Source organism: Pseudoliparis swirei, chromosome 24, assembly GCF_029220125.1.
Source record: "Pseudoliparis swirei isolate HS2019 ecotype Mariana Trench chromosome 24, NWPU_hadal_v1, whole genome shotgun sequence".
NCBI lineage: Eukaryota > Metazoa > Chordata > Actinopteri > Perciformes > Liparidae > Pseudoliparis > Pseudoliparis swirei.
Genome location: NC_079411.1, coordinates 17,661,870 through 17,680,111, shown reverse-complemented (window position 1 = coordinate 17,680,111; position 18,242 = coordinate 17,661,870). Strand labels below are relative to the sequence as shown.

At 42.5% G+C, this 18,242-nt stretch overlaps 3 protein-coding genes across 5 annotated transcripts; 2 read left to right on the top strand and 1 right to left on the bottom strand.

Annotated features, from left to right (window-relative positions):
• Window positions 1-847: 847 nt before the first annotated feature.
• Window positions 848-7,610, top strand: zgc:158803 (LUC7 domain-containing protein). Of its 2 annotated transcripts, XM_056410410.1 has the most exons (11): window positions 848-1,424; window positions 1,750-1,819; window positions 1,916-2,010; window positions 2,497-2,595; window positions 4,049-4,159; window positions 4,331-4,474; window positions 4,731-4,907; window positions 5,041-5,237; window positions 5,319-5,348; window positions 5,876-6,037; window positions 6,461-7,610. In XM_056410410.1, exons 3-11 carry the CDS (start codon window positions 1,924-1,926, stop codon window positions 6,705-6,707), a joined length of 1,254 nt encoding a protein of 417 aa, XP_056266385.1. In that variant the 5' UTR covers window positions 848-1,424; window positions 1,750-1,819; window positions 1,916-1,923; the 3' UTR covers window positions 6,708-7,610. The 2 variants fall into 2 exon arrangements, with proteins under 2 accessions (XP_056266385.1, XP_056266384.1); XM_056410409.1 differs by lacking the exon at window positions 1,750-1,819.
• Window positions 7,611-8,249: 639 nt separating this feature from the next.
• pane1 (proliferation associated nuclear element) lies at window positions 8,250-12,050 on the top strand. Of its 2 annotated transcripts, XM_056410425.1 has the most exons (7): window positions 8,250-8,373; window positions 9,026-9,102; window positions 9,372-9,470; window positions 9,972-10,051; window positions 10,195-10,286; window positions 11,016-11,207; window positions 11,320-12,050. In XM_056410425.1, the coding sequence occupies exons 1-6, from the start codon at window positions 8,317-8,319 to the stop codon at window positions 11,163-11,165; spliced, it is 555 nt and encodes a 184-aa protein (XP_056266400.1). In that variant the 5' UTR covers window positions 8,250-8,316; the 3' UTR covers window positions 11,166-11,207; window positions 11,320-12,050. The 2 variants fall into 2 exon arrangements, with proteins under 2 accessions (XP_056266400.1, XP_056266399.1); XM_056410424.1 differs by having other exon boundaries at window positions 11,016-12,050.
• An 816-nt stretch (window positions 12,051-12,866) lies between these two features.
• On the bottom strand, window positions 12,867-14,525 carry mb (myoglobin). Its single transcript, XM_056410428.1, has 4 exons — window positions 14,461-14,525; window positions 13,814-13,899; window positions 13,432-13,651; window positions 12,867-13,334 (listed from the first exon to the last, which is right to left on the bottom strand). Exons 2-4 carry the CDS (start codon window positions 13,894-13,896, stop codon window positions 13,194-13,196), a joined length of 444 nt encoding a protein of 147 aa, XP_056266403.1. The 5' UTR covers window positions 13,897-13,899; window positions 14,461-14,525; the 3' UTR covers window positions 12,867-13,193.
• Between the last annotated feature and the right edge of the window lie 3,717 nt (window positions 14,526-18,242).

The window sequence follows — 18,242 nt, the reverse complement described above, 5'->3', positions numbered from 1 at the left end:
TATTTACATACACCAAGCCTTTACCACTGTATCGCCCAGTATTGACCACAATAATGTCACTGCAGGAAATGTAATGTTTCGGATCTGACTATGGCTGGAGCTTCCATTGATGACGCAATACTTATTATCTCAGTATTTGTTTTCTGGGAACATGGGGTTTAACAATAAGTTTACAATCAATTACCAAAGTTGACAAGTTAGATGCTGCATAGGCTAAAACAAAGGGACGATCTTCAAGGCAGCAAAAATAAATAATCCTGCATTTCTCCAAATTGTATTCCTGGTTTTGTTGAGAGGGATTTGAAATGGCATTTCGAGAAAACAAAAATGTAATGTTAAACATTCAAATTATGAAAATAATTGGGAAAGGCGGTGCATTTAAGGGGGACTTGAACTCATTACTAAAGTGTTTCAAAAATCCTATCTGTTGACTTAAGCATGATTAGTACATTTCTCAAGGGATTCACTCACCATTTATATTTACAAAATAGACTTATCTAGAAAATCCACAGCTCAATCCATGAGCAATAGAACAGTCAGCTGTATATAGACTATCGTTTTTATTCCAGATAAAGTGTCGGTGGACAGGAAAGCTGTTTATGTAACAAGGTATATGTCAGTAGAAAATGTTCAATTAAACGATACAAACTATAACAAACATAGATAAATAATGTAATATAAATGTATTCCAAATACTGGCGAGGTTTGTAGACATTCCACTATTCATTCGTAAGGCATTAAAATACCCAACAAATAATATTTCCGAACGTTTTGACGTTTGAGTGAGATGTAGTAACGTCTCTAAACCGATAAGCGCGCAGCTGACTGCAGCACTTCCTCGAGGCGGAGAGACGAGAGCGCGCTCCGCGGCGACGCGCACGGAGGGGAAGTGGAAAAGGCGGAAGAAAGGACGTTGAATAAACTTGCCAACTTCTAGCCAACTGGCTAGAAATACAGTTAGAGGCCATGTTACTGAGAAACTGGTGACTTATTTCTACACCGACTGAGTTTGCTAACCCACCGCCCTGTCTACATTCAGTCACCGCTCTCTCAGCGCGACACACGACACGACTTCGGGACTCCAGTTTTCAAACAGACGTTGTTCAACCGACCCGAAGCCATCCACCGTTACAAAGTCACATTTAGCCGCCGTTAAAGTGCCGCAATAACCCGCCAGTTGCACCGGCGGTACACACGACCGGCTCGCGGGCTGCGCGGGAGTCGGGCTTTTTCCCTCCCCGTGGCAAAAGTTGTCCGCGGTCCGTAGAGGTGCCAACGAGGCCTGCAGTCAGGAGGCTGCATGTGTGAGGACCGTTGGTGGCGAGGAGTGACTCACGCAACGGTAGCGCCGACGCTCTGAACCATGTCGGCCCAAGCACAGATGCGAGCGATGCTGGACCAGCTCATGGGGACGGGGAGAGACGGTGAGACGGCTGGCCGGCCGGCCTGCTGGGGTTGAGACCGGCGCCGGGTCCGAGCAGGACGGGAGTTCAGTGTTGTTGCTACTAGCATTAGCCGGGAAGCTAACTGATACGCCAGTCGATGTGTGGCATGCTTTGCAAACAGAGCTAGCTAACATGAGGATAGCTAACAGCTAGCTGGCTAGCTACCTGTTGTGTTGGGGTCAGAGTGTAAATGGCAAGTTGTTGCTAACATCCTCTACTAAGTAACAAAAACAACCATTTCTAACACTGTATTTAATCCTGGTCCGTGTGCTCTTTTATCCGTGGCTCCCTTTCTTTCCACCAGATGTTGTCATTTTATCAGACTATCTGAGCAGTTAACTTTTAGGATTTACTGGCAAGATGACTCGTTCATGGCAAGTCTGAACCTCCGTGATCTTTAGTACGTATCATGCCACGTTTTAGTCTGTGCTCTGGCTCACAAGTGCTCTTGTGGTTTTCTTTTTCTAAAGGAGATTCCATGCGGCAGAGGATCAAATTCGCAGATGAGCGAGTCTGCAAAAGTCACCTCCTGGATTCCTGTCCTCATGATATTCTGTCCGGCACCGTGAGTATCATGTTCACACACACATCATATATCATACAGTGCAGTCAGAAATAATTGGACCGCTGTTATCACTTTTTTTTGTTCCTGCTCCACCACATTGAACTAAAAACGATACAATGTCTGTGCGCGTGGAGGACACATCCGGTCCCCATTCAAATGTTACACTGTGGAGGAGATGGGAGGCATAAAGCCCTGATGCTGACAAGGGAGGATAGCTACTGTACAAGCCTGACGTATTATCAGTAGAAACCGTTTCGTCTGCTCCGGTTTGTTAGTGCGCTGTTCGTAAAGCATAGAAACACAGTCTGTCAAAGCCCGGGTTGTGCCGCTCTGTGATTCTGAGGAAATCCTGTTTACACTCCCATATGTGAAATGTTCTCAGACAGGTTGACATTTTAGCATTATGGGAATTATTGAAACGATAGACGTCAAGATGAGTGATGATGCATACAAAAGCAGTACGTAGATGTCTTCTGTTTTCGGCAGAGAATGGATCTGGGAGAGTGTATGAAAGTCCATGACCTGGCCCTCAGAGCGGACTTCGAGATTGCCTCTAAACAGCAGGAGTACTTCTTCGAACTTGATGTGAGTAATACACACAGACACCCTAACACCCCATCATATACTGCACCCAAGTGAGACAAACTCGGGCTCACACTTTCAAGTAAATAAAGAGTTTGGTCCAAGTGCTGCTGTGAAACTGACTGACTGCATGATAAGTTGGTCGAGTTTAAAGCCCCATTATGTAGTTTTTCCCTTTTAGCGTCCCCTTCAGTTTTTGAGGTATTTAACGTTTACTTCAGTGTCGTAAATACCCAGTTACGATAGATGCAGCCTGGCATACACTTGTATTGAGTTGGGATCATGTGTTGTCCTGTATTATAATTATTATTATTATTTGTACGTGTCACGGAGTTTAAAAGGTGACGAGGGGGAGGTGACGCAAGTTTTTTTTTTGTTTGGAGCGCGCTGACAGGCGGCGGACTCAGAACGGCAGCAATCCGGCGACTTTCTATTTTGGATTTATACCAACGGGCGGGATCACTAATACGAAGACTGCGCAGGAACACTGAACTGGCCCAGCACCTACCGGACTAGGGTGAAGGAGCGCGGCGCCTCGCCACGTTTCCGCCTGGTCGGTCAGCTGTTTGCCGGCTTTTGGGGGGAGGGGTGTGTGTGTGCGCGTGCAGTCATTTACTTTTGTTTTGGGGGACTGCAAAGACTTTGGGGACTGTCGGGATCCGGGGATTATACTTCGTTTTGAGTGGGTTTGATTGTTTGTAGTGTATGTGTTCATTTTGGGGGCTTGCAGATGCATTGAATTTGATTTAATATAATAACATTTGGGTTTCCGCATATCGACTGTTTTTCTTTTACGACCATTTGAGCAGAGAGAGTTAACACCAGAATTCGCAGATCCGCCCATTCCCTTTTTTAGCGTATTGTACCTTTTCCCCTTGATTGAGTTGCTAAGGGCGAATGAAACAACATAACCAAAAGAATGACAACATTTAGTTTAGATGAAATACCGATCGCGTTTTCAGCCTATATACGTTGTTTTCTAAATGTTTGAATGTGGAGTACGTGTGATCGAATACAATATTGTTGACGACACCAAAAAGCTACATAAAAAAGCTTCCCTTATACTGTAGCTGCGAGCGTGGAGTGGCACTATATGACATTGCGTAATCACTGCCAGAAAGCAGGTCGAAGTACATCCGCCGGATATACCGGGCGGCTCCAGAATCCTACATAGCGGAGTTATTTCCCCACAGACCCCCGATGGCAATAGCGGAGCCGCAAATCGCCATATTAAGTCATTTTAGCGGCACAATTTTTTTCAAGCTGTTATTTTAAGGTACAATTGTTACATAGTGTTGCTTTAAGCAGCACCAAGGAAAGTCTAAATAGTCTATTTTGTTTGAAAGTTTCAAAAAGGACAAATGGATGCATGTACAGCAGATCTTTTGTGAACAAATGTTTCTGGTAAATTTGTATATCAAACAGACGAAAACTTAATTTGCGTGTTTTCTCGCAGGCTGCCGAACACCTCCAGTCTTTCATCGCTGACTGCGACCGCAGGACCGAGCTGGCCAAGAAGAGACTAGCAGAGACGCAGGATGAGATCAGCGCTGAAGTGGCAGCAAAGGTGACGCAAACTCCCAGTCTTCTTTTATGAAAGCTGTGCTGACGAGAAATATATGATCTCCTGGGGGAGTGGAGAGGGGGGGCACACACTCACACCACCTGGTTATCATGAATCGGTGCAAAGTGTGTAGGAATAAACGTTTTCCTCCCTCTGTCTCTCCTGCTGTAAAAGGCTGAACGTGTCCACGAGCTGAACGAGGAGATCGGGAAGCTGCTGGCCCGGGCAGAGCAGCTCGGGGGCGAGGGGAACGTCGACGAGGCCCAGGAGGTGCTGGAGATGGTGGAGAAGACTCGAGGCTTGAAGAAAGAAGCAGAGGTCCAAAAGTTGATAATTACTTTGTCGTGACTAGTTTGTTTCAGAATAAAAACATTTGTGCGAAATATGTATTTCAGACTGAAGACTTATGGTTTACTAATGAGATCATACAATAATAATAATAGGCGACCAAAGGCAGAAAAACACGACAGAAATCTGTATTCTGCCATTGCAATTAAACACAAGTTGCGTGTTTTTGTTTTCGTTCTGTGCTTTAATTCCAGCTCCACGGTCTCATAACCTTTTTTTGTTGCAGGATGTGTACAGAAACTCCATGCCCGCCTCCAGCTTCCAGCAACAGAAACTCAGAGTGTGCGAGGTGTGCTCTGCCTACCTGGGTCTTCACGACAATGATCGACGTCTCGCCGACCACTTTGGGGGGAAACTGCACATCGGGTTCATTGAAATCCGCGAGAAGCTTGAAAAGCTAAGGGTGAGCACTGCAACAGAATTACTTTAAATGTACAGGGCTATTGTTGAATGAGAAATCTTTAGTTGTATTTCCATTTGTTGTTATAAATCAGCCGCTGTTTTTCAGTTATGTTCTATATTTTTGTTTAACCCAGAAAGCAGTTATAGAAAAACAAGAAAGAATGCGCTCGAGAAGGCGAGAGGAACGTGAAAAGGATGACGAAAAGGAGCGACAGTGGGAGCTGGAGCGGGAACAGGAGAGGGAGCGGGAGCGGGAAAAAGAGAAGGAGCGGGAGCGCGAGAGAGAACGGGAAAGAGAGCGTGAATGGGAGAAGGAGAGGGAACGGAGGAGGTAAGGACCGGTCTGAGTTGTTGTCGTTGCGTACAAAAGGAAACATCTTGGTGTCCTGTGTAAACTTATTTTATTTCTTAGGTCCAGATCTAGAAGTGGAGAACGATACAGGTATGTCTGCTTTCAACCGAATCGCTCCCGTATGATTTTGCTAAATCTAAAGACTCAAGGTTTAACACACCTGTAAACTGCAGATGTGTGTGTCGATATATACAAACACTATACTTTAAACATCTCACCATCACAGTGTGTATATGCCAGACAAGATTGGCATGTTGTGGTTTTATAGTGTCTTTCATTAAATCAAGTCCTTTTTTAGTATTAGAAAATATGGACACAAATGGGTAGAAGTTTACAATGCCAGCTGTCACCGCAGTGCTTTATAGATTAAAAAGTTGTGAGACAGTCGGCAACTATTTTAATAATCGATTAATCCATTTGTATAAAGTTTTGATTCAAGCTTCTTCAATGTGAATATTTTCTGGTTTCTGTACTTTTTCCATAACAGCAAACTGAATATATTTGAGTTGTGTCTCGAGCATTAATCTAAGAATCTTTAGCTAATAGCAGTGCAGCTAGCTTTTTCCCTTTTACTTAAATCTTAAAAGCTGTATTTTCCCGTTAAACCATTTTTCTAGGGACGGAGGCACCTCGACTTCATCCTCTCATCGCTCAAGACGCCACCACTCCTCTCGTTCCAGAGAAGAAGGTGGCGACCGGGATCGGGAGAGAGAGAGAAAACATCGACACAAGGAGCGGCATCGCTCGCGCTCCCACTCCCACAGGCCCAAGAGGAAGAGGTGCGGCGTTTATCCTTCTCTCCTATTAGAAACTGTTTTGGCCATTTGGCCACATTTATCTGCCATTTATTGGAGTAAAATAACAGTCATCAGGAAAATATTCGACGGACAAATCAATGGCCCAAATGATTGTAGTTCAGCTCTAAATATGTATTTGTTTATGTGTCTGATAACTGATTTTAACATCACTACTGTTGCTTTAATGAAACAGCCACTGACTACCATCCAATATTTAAAAATATAGTTTTACAAAGTTCTGAAGTACTTGTATTTACCCAGTTCTCTCACAATTACATTTTACTTTCACCCCACTCCCAGAAATGGACAACTTTCTTTCAAATAAGGGACACAAAGTCCTTTTTCATAATGCCTATGCTGTTGAATCTGTGGCTGATGAGTTCTCCCCCACCTCCTCTTTCCCAGATCTTCCGGAGACGGGTCATCTCCCACTCGCGACGGAGAGCCTTTGCCGCCTCAAGAGATGACCAGACCGGGCGCAACAGGAGAGGGCTGGCGTGAGGACAGGCCGGAGTACGGAGACTGGGAGGGTGGGGGGAAGCCCCCTCCCGCGGATACGGCCACAGCCAGGCCCAGGGAACGGGAGAGATCCCTGTCGTACGAGCGAGATCGGCGCTCCAGCTCCGAGGAGCGAGAGTCCGGGGAGATATGAACAGGAGTGGACGCCTCCAAAGTCTTCGATTTGGATACATTACTTACTAAAAGGAGCATGGGGAGACGAGTGTGTGTGTGTGTGTGTGTGTGTGTTGGTGCGAATGTGTGTGCACATGTTGATGGTAAGAGCGGGACATGTGTACATCAGCGGGGGTGGACACTTAATATGGGTATGAGGGAACAACTTCAGTGGTGGCGGTGAAGGAAAACATGCAAAACCAACTTTTATAAGTCTGAATTGTGGAAGCAATGTAGTCGGGGTTTTTTTATGCCATCTTGTCGATTCTATGTACAGTTATTCTGACCATGACGAGTGAGCGACGAGACGGCAGCCCTACGTTGAGTCTCTCTTTAGTTTTTTTTAATCATTAGTTGGAACCTTCTACGTTGAAACCGTTTATTGTTGCATTCGAAATCTGTCGGTCTCAATGGCTGCGGATTCGTTCACACAGATGTCACTCATTAAATGTGGCGCCCCTGGCAGTAGTGTCTGAAAATGAGCTGTGAATGACCGACGGCACTTCTGATGTTTGTCTTTGATTTGCTGCCTTCAAGCCATAACAATCTCATTTGGGAAATCCGAAACGCATCCCACAGCCTGCCTTTAAATTCCGGATGCAGTGATGAGCTCGTACTACTTAATAAACTCACTTGTCCCCCCCCCCCCCCTCCCCTCGAAAGAAGTCATCCAAATAGTTCCACTCAGTTCCTGACATGTGAATGCATATAGATGCATATTTACGTACCGACACTGAAAGACCCAGGGACTCCTGTTTGCTGTGATACGACCTGGATGTACTGGGGGAATCCACTTTGCTGTGCCACCATTACGTGAATAAAATGTTCTGCTTCTATTCAAATGCAATGTGTTTATAAAAATGTCTCTTTGGCTTCACCGCAAGTTTGTGCAGAATATTTTGGACAAATTCGGCATATTGTATTATTTATGATGCAACTTAAGTGTTGTGGTTGGTGCCAGTTTTCTCCCACCTATTACCTTTTTGGTCCTGTCATTTATTACGAGTACAAAAAGAAATCTAAATGTTAAATAGTTGGCAATAAATAATCATACTGATAAGATATGGGAATATATTTCATTGTACGATCATGCCTCGGTAAGTCTTGTGCGGGGTAGAAATACGGTTTTAAATAAACTGCATTTAAAACGTAAGTTAAAAGCAAGTTATTATGCATTAATTGATTATATTTTACATTAATAACCTGCAAAGCTATCTTTAAAAAAAAAGTGAATTGAAGTATTACAATATTTCCCTCGAACGATGTAGAGACTTAAGTACATGTGTAAAATACCTCACAATTGTACTCAAGTACAGTAATACTTGAAATACCAGTACAGCATTTTGCTCAAAGTAGCCTACAATCCGTACTCAAGACTGACTGCGAGAGACCCAGCGCCCTGTAGATGGCGGGAAAGAGCGGCGGTAGTTGTGGGGTAACCGTCACGACGTCCACTACCGATGGAGGGAAAACGTCATGACGTCAGACGCACATTCGGAAAAGAACCGCGACATGAGAAACGACCAGAGCTAGCCTCACTTTTTAGTTTCCTTTGCTTAAACTAATGAACCCGGGCCGGTAGTTTCAGGATGTCGCTGCTGAAGCCGTTCAGCAAGCTGCCCGGGTTGAACTCGGCGAACATCTTGGTGAGTTTGAGGCTTTACTGAGACGAACACGAGGAGCTCAGCGGCGGGAGGCGAGCTGTGCGTTGGAGGGATGGACATTCAAAAGCACAGAGACCGAGGTCTGGTCCGAGATGCTCTACTTGAGCATTCGCATTTTATGCGTCTTTATTCTTCTACTTCATTAATGTAACCGGACATTTTGGTGGCAGATATTCTAGTGTTTTACTTATGTTACATTCCTTTGACTTAAGCTGTATATCAAATAATTATTCCGCCCTCTATTATCAGCTGCAACACGAAAGGGATTAATTAACAAGGCATCCCTAATTCAGTAATATATTACTCAGACATTGTTAAGTCTGCATAATGAGTACTTTTACTTTAGGTACTTTTAGGTATCTTTTTATGCTAATACTTTTATTTAATGTACTTTAACCTAAAATAGGTATAAAGTATTGCTACTTTTAGTTAATTAAAAAAACATTTTTAAAAATAAGATATATTTTTGGCTACGTACAATGAGTTTTACTTAGGATTAATAAAGAATGCACATTAAATAATTTACACAAGCCATGTTTTTATATTGCATCCTCAGATTCCTTTTATTTCTTATGGCTGTGTGTGTGTGTTATAGTGCAGTGTTATGTGCTGACTTGGAGTGTTTTTCCTCCAGCTGGTGGAGAGCAAGGAGGAGTTTCAGCAGAGTTTAGCTGATGCTCTGGTGCAGGAGACGTCGTTCACTGTCAATGTGTGAGTACTGATGCGGCCTTACAAACTGCCGAGGTCAGCGGTTACGAAAGAGGACATTGTCATTAAGCACACAACTGGAAACACCGCCTGCTATTCTCAGGAGCTAGTACCATTACCTGTGTAGTATCATTGACCGTGCAAAGCATCCCCCCTATACAACCGGCTTGAGTTTACTGTGACGTGTCATCTGTCCCATTTGCACCATCCATGCCATGTGACCACAGAAGTACCGCCTGTCATACTCTGCCTTTATTGTCCCTATCCATCAGGAGACTGGCCAAGAGTCTGCCTCTGCCCATGGAGAACGAGGAGAGCCGTCCGAGGATAGACCTTGTGGTGTTCATCATTGACCTGACCTCCGGGCTCAGGTATCTGTCAAATACTTAATCGATATTTTAAATCTCAACACCTGCACACACGGGTCAAATATCTACTATTTCTTTTCAGTTTGCCCGAATTAATTTTACTTTTATGTTGTCCGTAAACAAATTGAGTCTCTGTCACAGTTGTTGCTTTCTCTTAAACCACGCATATACATGACACACTTCCCATCTGTTATTTAAGAGAGGATTTTTGACTCATAGCAATGCATCCACTTTGATAGCTCTAAATTATTTTTATTATTTAATTTTTTTTAAATGGTGCCAAGTATGAAATTCAGAGCTCTCTCTCAAAGAGCAGAGAATTAAGTCACTTTCTCTCTCAGAGGAAAAGTGACTTAATTCTCTGCTCCTGTAGACATTATTCTGCTACATATTTACATTGCAAATGTTTTTACTGCTAAATTAATGCTCCAAATATTTAGAGAACCTTTAAAACATGATTTCACAGTTCATCGCGCGCCCTTTCATCCATTGTTGTCTCCATAGTTTCCAGTCGACAGAAGCTTCCCTGAAATGTTTGGACCCTGGATATTTCCTCGGAAAAGTCTGCTTCATGGTCATTAATGGTATGGCGAATTATTTGTTTGCCCTCCTCAGCTTCTTGAATCCCTCAAAGCACAGGAAGTGTTTTTTTTTCATTATATTTGTAAGTAATAACATGCCCCACCCCTCCCCGTGTTGGTAAAATGACGCTGCCCGTCTCCTGTAGCTCGTAATGCTGCAGCCCCCATCGAGCGCCTGGACGCCGTCAGGAAGCTGGCAGCGTCGCTGCACTGCCCCCTGCTGTTTACGGAGGATCAGGTTGGTGTCAACGTCAGCCAAACATTGAGGGTAGCTTAGACCCAAGGCATCATTTCAGAGACCAATCTGTGTGTAGCATGAGGGCGAGACATTAATGGCCATGGGGAAACGGGGAAACCGTGACTTTAGTTTCCTCAACAAAGAGGTCACTGCAACTGAGAATTATTTTCTTTTACATTACATGTCATTTAGCAGACGCTTTTATCCAAAACGACTTACAGTAAGTGCATTTCAACCTAGAGTACAAATTAAGAACAACAGGAATACAGAAAGTAACATTTTCTCAACGTAGTCGAACTACAGAAGTACCATAATAAGAGCTATTTAAGTGCCACTGAAGTGCAAATCTGTGTTTTAATCCAGATAGTCGGAGAAGATGTGTTTTTAGTTTCCGGCAGAAGATGTAGAGACTTTCTGCTGTCCTGATGTCAGTGAGGAGCTCGTTCCACCACTGAGGAGCCAGGACAGCAAACAGTTTGGATTTCGAGTGATTAGCTCGAAGTGCACATTTTCAGTATAATTTTAAAGTATCTTTGTCAATTAGTCTTGAGATTATGTTCTCGATTAAGCCTTTGGTCGAGAAAGCGGTGTCTCGTCAGAGAGAGGGGGTGTAAATTGAACTTCCTGCAGGAACCCATTTGTTCAGGTGCAATAATCAGCTGTGTGTTTCTGCAGTCGATGGAGCGCCTTTCTGTTTCTTTACAAGCATCCTTGTGTGATGTTCTCCAGACACCAGACGGTGTGACCAACGCCACGGAGAGGCTGCTGACCATCCTGAAGGTTGCAGCTGGCTTTGTTCCCATGGCTACCGCTCTCTACCTGTCCAACCTGACCCGCAGCACCGTGTCCTCGGATATCGACCAGCCGAGCTTCGATTAGTCCCCCACCACCCGGCTGTTTCCTTTTGGAGGGAGGTCTTGTGTGAGTGTATATATTTATTTGTAGTAGTGGACTCTTCCAAACTGACAACCCGTTAGCATGATATTTCCTTCTTGTCATTTCACATTACATGTGTGTGCCTTTTGGATTGCAGCTCCAGAGAGGATTTAAAATGTTCTTTTTAAACCACATGCGAAGTCTGGATTTGATACAATATCATTCACGTGTGAAAACTGGAGACCAAATATATTGCAACTCACCATAACCAGGTTTCTTCCGGATCTGTGAAGAACACGGAAGACTTTGTTGACACGACGTTGCACTGCAAAAACAGATGTGACTGATTGACAATTAATTATGGTGCCATTCCTGTGAGCCAATGTGCACCAGACCAACGCCTCAATGCAACAAGGGCCCTAATTAATGTTATTAATTGCACCTGTGTTCACCCCTACTATGTGACACGGCCAAATGGCAGCAGAGCCCTCGTTAATGTATTTAAACTGACACCTGTGCTTCTCCTGCTACGTTGTTGCTTCCATGGTAGCCCCTCTAACTTTGAACCTAACAGACGTCTAATCAGCCGGATTTCTTTTTGTTAACACCCGTGTGCGTGTGCAGGCCCTTTTATCAATTATTCTGTGTTTGTACAGCAACAAACGTGAAACTGCTCTCTGTAAATCGGGCCAACAAGAAGCTGATGATGCACGGATTCATTCAAAGCCGCTTCAATATTTTGGTATTGCACAGTGTATTTAATTATAATATGGCAAAATATGCTTTTTCTTTTTTGTGGAAATGTGTAGAGGTATATTTTTGAAAGCTTCGTCACAACACAGTGAAATTACAGAATAAATGTTCCTGTTTGTCACATGTTGGACCAGATTATTCTGTCTTGTATTATTTTCCAGTAAAATGTTTGACCTCTGTTAGATCAACAGTTGGGTCAGGTTTCAGCGGTGTTGGTGCGTCCTTCAGAGTGGGACCAGAGGCTCTGTGCCGACTGTCACGTCTGCATGCATGCACTGCATACCAACACACACACACACACACACACACACACACACTATTAATAGTTAGGTTATCATCTTGGCAATTGTCCATCATTCAAACAGTTTTCAGGCATCAAGTCAGAAGGACGACTAAGAGGGTGAGTGGGATGTGGAGGTCAACGATAACACTGATAACTCCCACCGTCTTTTAACGCCTTGAAGTCCAAATGAATTTTCATTATTGACCGGTGAGCCTAAAGAAGTGCTTTTCAGCTCCACGCTCACAGTAATTATACAACTTGCATGTCGATGGGGTCTTAAGGTAATGGAAGTGTGTATGTGTGTTTGATTTGTCCTTTTTAAACACTCAACCGACTAAATTAATATGCATGTGCCATCCGTCATAGCTCATGCCTTCATATTGGCTTATAACCAAAAAGATGAGGTTTAATGAAGCAGAGGTCACGTCCATGTTACATCAGATGACTGAAGATAGTGTGTGCACGAAGGTCCCTGGTGACACCTTCAAGTGTGCATATGATTATGTGTGTGTTTATATACTCGTGTCCAGAACTCTTCGATGCTGAAACTTTCTGAGTTGACTTAATTCCCGTCCGTCACAAAGACATCCGTCCCCTCATACTTTATTATCACACTCATCATGTGCGTGTGTGTTTTGTTTTATATTTGCACAAATTATGACACAAAGTAGAGTCATGGCTTTTATTTTGATTGCATTGGTAATATTTGACATAGTGTTTATATAGTTTGTTGTTCGTCAAGAAGAGATGAGATCAATCGCATTTAACTGAAATAAGAATGAACAATAACACTGAAAGCTCCTCTCTCCTACAATCCTTAATTCTATAGCAATACATGAGGCTGTCATTCTTGGAGGTGCTGTGATGGATACACTTTCATCGCCTTTTAGTTGATGTATGTTTACAGAAGATCAGCTCATTTTTTATTATTATTTGTAATCTTGCAGGTGGAACATTTCCTTGTCTGTCATCCCTGCTCTGACGTTGTGTGACTTTCAGCCGGTGAAGCCCAGCTGTTTGTAGTCGGCCTCCATATCAGTGACGACGACAGCCATCACGTTCCTCAGGGCCTGCTGCCCGGCGGCGTCCAGCCCAGCCTTCTCTCCCATGACGTTACCGATGACCTCTGCAATCAGCTGAGGAGAAAATCACACAAACTGCTTTACTGTGAAGTCTGGATGGGAACCACGATGGACCATCAGGACAACCCCCCTCCAGGTACATGGACCTCACCCTGAAGTTGTTGAGGGGGATATTGTGCTTGGTGGCGTGGCTGTTGGCCAGAGGCTTGAGGATGGCGGCGTGGCTGCCTTTGGCCTTCAGCAGCTCGCCCAGCTTCCTCAGCACCGTGGCACCGTGGGCGGAAATCCCCGCGTCAGCAGCCATGTCACCCTGGGTGATGCCGGTAAACTTAGGGAATAGCTTCTGGGTGTCAGGGTGCTCTACGAATAAACTGTACACACACACACACAAGGTGTTACAGATACAACTGTCATGTCCTCACAAAAAAAAAAATGACTTAAAATAGTAAATAAAAGCATCCTGAGTTACAATTTTCACTGCGAACCACCTGACCAAGAGGAAAGAGAGATCCTATCTCGTCAGAGCCACTAACCGAGTCAGAACCAGGCTCCCATAGCCTGCGTAGTCCGCCTCCACTGGACCCCAACACTTCAGCACCAGGTCAAAGTCAGCCATGATCTGAGGTGATGTAGGAAAGGGGACACAAATATAAACACTGATTTGAGGGGAAAAAAAGACGATTCCTTCACAGGGCACGAAGGAACAATTACAGAAACTTTTTTTTTCCTTAATCAAATCAAGGAACACCGTTTTCTTCTTGGTGCCATAACTGAGGTGGCCACGATACCCCGGCTTCCCTCGCTGAGTCTAAAGTAACCGTGCTGTGGGCCTGCATAGTTCATGTGACAGCTTTAATGCTCTGAAAGCTGTCACATGGTCATAAAGATCATATAAATGAGACATATCTAGTCTTCAACACAATAATACACTTACACTCTTTGTTTTGTTTGTTTACTATATAAGATAAAAACGGCTTTATTTTCTCAAACTGTAAAAAAAAAAAAACTCAATCTGCATTCTGAATGAATGATAAATGACCAAACTTGTCACTTGAACCTATTATTATGTTTTCCCAAAAACTATTGTCACTTTTAATCTCTGTTGGTTTGGCCTAAATCAACACATTTATATCAATAAAAGTACATTATTCTTAGATCTTTTTTTAAAAACAGTGCCTACCTGCAGAGTAGTTCAATATCCTGTGTGATTAAACCAAATTCTTCTTGGCCTGACGTCCCCCCCTCCAAAACTGACCTTTTATACTCCCTCCCTCAGTCCTGTCACCAATCAAATCATCTGGCTCTCACCACACCTCCCAACTTAATCTGTAAACTTTTGATTCCACGTTTATGTTTAGATTGTCCAGCCACATCCCACAGTTAAGAAAAACAGCTATATTTAGGAGAAGCTAAAAACTTGGGAGAAAACATCCAGATTTCTGATACAGCTGCCCTAATGTATGGAGGACTTAAAATGACTTAAGTATAAATAAATAAATAAATGCATGAATAAATACAAGAATAAATAAATAAATGCTTAAATAAATGTATAAATAAATACAGGAATAAATAAATAAATGCTTAAATAAATGTATAAATAAATAAATACAAGACTAAATGTATAAATACAGAAATTAATACAGAAATTAATAAATATAAGTTATAACTCAACAGGACATCATTAAATAAATGTATTTCTACATTTCTGTATTTCTTCATTTATTTATATCTCTATTTATTAGTGCTGTGAAAAATAACGCGTTAACTCAGTTAATTCAATTACAGGTTTAACTAGTTATTTTTTTTTAACGCATTTAACGCATGCGCAGAATGAGCTTCCAATCCGTCTGTTGTTGGTCGTCGGGACGAAAAAAAAGTCACTTGCAAAATGAGCTTCCAATACACCACTTCAATCTGAACTCTGTCCGCTCTCATGCAGACGGTCTGTTCATCGGTAATGATCCTTCCGCAGGTTCACCTACGGAAACCTTGTTACGACTTTTACTTCCTGTAGATCAGGGTCTCAACACGTCGATCGCGACCTGCCAGTCGATCGCGGCGTAGTGTTGGTAGATCGCATGACATTAAAAAGATTGGCCCGCCCCCTGACATGTTCTCTAGAGCACGTCTTTGTTCTTTTATTAAACTAAACGTCTGTTGTTGATCGTATCTCCACAGCAGCATGTCATTTCTGTCTCTTCGCGTTGCGTTAACACTTATCGATCTCCGTCTCGCGCGCCACAGAGCTCCGTGCGCGCGCATCGGGACCGAGCAAAAGAAAAGTCACTTGTCAATCTGTCCCCGTGTCCGTGTCCTGGCCGGTGAGGTTTCAGCTTTGCAGCGGTGTCCCCGCCGTCCCTTTCATCACGGCCCAGTTCATGAAGAAAACCCACACAGTCAGTTTGCCTCAGCAGCTGCTAGAGGAAGACTAGAGGCCTTTAGATTGTATCATGGTGGAGTTAATGGTTGACAAACAAGAGAAACATGTTCTGTTTAACCCTCCTGTTACCTTTACATTTACTAACATATTTTACCCTCGGGGTCAATTTGACCCCAGCAATTAAAACCTCCAGAAAATTATTAGAATTAATATTGCTTCCCAAGTTTAAGTGTGAGGTACTTTATGTTTGTTTGTTGACTACCTAAATAGCCCTTTAAATAAATAAAAAAGTTGATATTTCTTATGTTTGACACAGTGAAAAACAGCCTGGGGTCAAATTGACCCCAAAGAACACCGACATTAAACATTGAATGGGGTCAAATTGACCCGAAAGGTAACAGGAGGGTTAAACATTCTGTTTAGGATGAAGATGTATTAATGTTCCATATGGAAGAAAACTGCTAAATAACTGCTTTGTTGCAGCACCATTGTATAGAAGAATGTATAAATGTATATATCTGTCTTTTGTCATAAATCTCTATGTTCTCACAAAATATACCGAGAATATCGGTAATATGTGATTAATCATGATTAATCCACAAAAACCTGTGATTAACCCGATTAAAAATTTTAATCGTTTCACAGCCCTACTATTTGTGTGTCCACAAGTATTTCTTCATTTATTTATGTGTGACATTTACGTGTCCGTATATTCAAATGAGCTGGGCGGTCCGAACCTCATTGTTGAACAGGATTGGTCAAGTCAGGGAGCAAGACAGAAGCAATCGATCCCTAGCACTTGGACCTGTAGACGAACAGCGTTTATTATGCATTCTTGTCTGTACATTCTAAATACTACTGTTGTTGAGTCACGGAATGTAATTTAAGGATGTTTTCAGCCGAGAAGTTAGTAGTTTAAGCATCAAATCTGTGGTCGGTTTATCGAGATTCAGCCTAATAAGGATATGCGACGGAGATTTGAGGTTCTGCTCGCGGGACCTCTGAGCTCCGGGCGCTCAGCGCGCTGTGTGGCCGCCGAGAGAAGCCTGATCTCGGCAGGACTTTTTGAAATGCTCCGCTGGCTCTGACGTCTCCGTAGCGGCTAAACATGAGATATAATTAGGTTTTGGAGGATCTAAAGAGCACAACGAGTTTATCATTTACTAAAAGATAACGTTACGTCAATTTGACTGAGGGTTAAGATTCATAACTTCATATTGTAGCGACCCTGGGTCAGGAAAGCTACGAGACGTTGTATAGTTATTACCGTTTATTCGTAGCCTACGCCAAACAACAGTGAACACCGCAACACATTCTACTCCACTGTAAAGTATTTTACAGTGAATAATTGGAGTAAATTCATGAGCAAGAACAGTTGATGTGGTGACGTCACAAGACCAGAAAGACCGTCCTGCGTCCTCGAGAGTCTGGACTCCCAAGACCAGATTCCAAGAAAACACGAGTCTGTACTCAGTGTACTTGGAATTGATAAAGGGCTGAAGTCAAAAAGCTGTCTAGGCTAACTTCTGCTAACGGTTAGCTGAGCGAGCCAACTTCAGCGTCATGTGCCAGGCAGAAGTAGTAGAGCATAACACACCAGGTGCATCACACTCCTGTGACCAATCATGCTTTAGACAGAGGTTCGGACCGCCCCAGCTCATTTGAATATACGGACACGTAAATGTCACACATAAATAAATAAAGAAATACGTGTGGACACGTAAATAGAGAAATAAATAAATGAAGAAATACAGAAATGTAGAAATATATTTATTTAATGATGTTCTGTTGATTTATAACTTATATTTATTCATTCCTGTATTTATTTATTTATTTAAACATTTATTTATACATTTATTTAAGCATTTATGTATTTATTCCTATATTTATTCATGCATTTATTTATTTATACTTAAGTCATTTTGAGTCCTCCATACTAATGAACCCTGAATGAGTGAATGTTGAGAGATGCTGTGGAGCCAATAGATCGGCTCTACATTTGGTATTGAGCGCATTTTGAATCCTTAGCACATACATTTTAACTTCATATAATTATCCTGAGTAGTATATGAGTTTATTTTCTTAATCTGAGAACAATTCCTTAAGTGGTCATAATGGCGTGATTCCACCACGCCTGAAAACAACCAATCAGGAGTTTCCGTCCCATCTGTCAATCACTGCTCGTGAACACGGATCTAACTGTCAAACTTGGCATCACTGATAAAATATGAATAAAGATTTTGTTAGAGCACTGCTTGTGTCTCCCCTCAAACATATTTCATTGTTAGTTGGTTTATACATTAATAAATACATTTCTGGATTGTTGCAATGTTATGAACCTCAATTTAAGGCAACATATTTCTAATGTCACTATTCATTCACACCTCGTACTGCTTTCACTTTTTTTGACCGTTTTAACTATATTTAGTTTTGTCTTTTATTTGTATTCTACTCTTTAAAAGAATTGTCTTTATAATTCCTTGCATCTTTTTTATTTGTACTTTTGTTTAGTTTGAATGTCTTTTTAAGTTTCCTGCACTCTTTCTGTTTTTATTTCACAATCTAATAAATAAAATGTGACG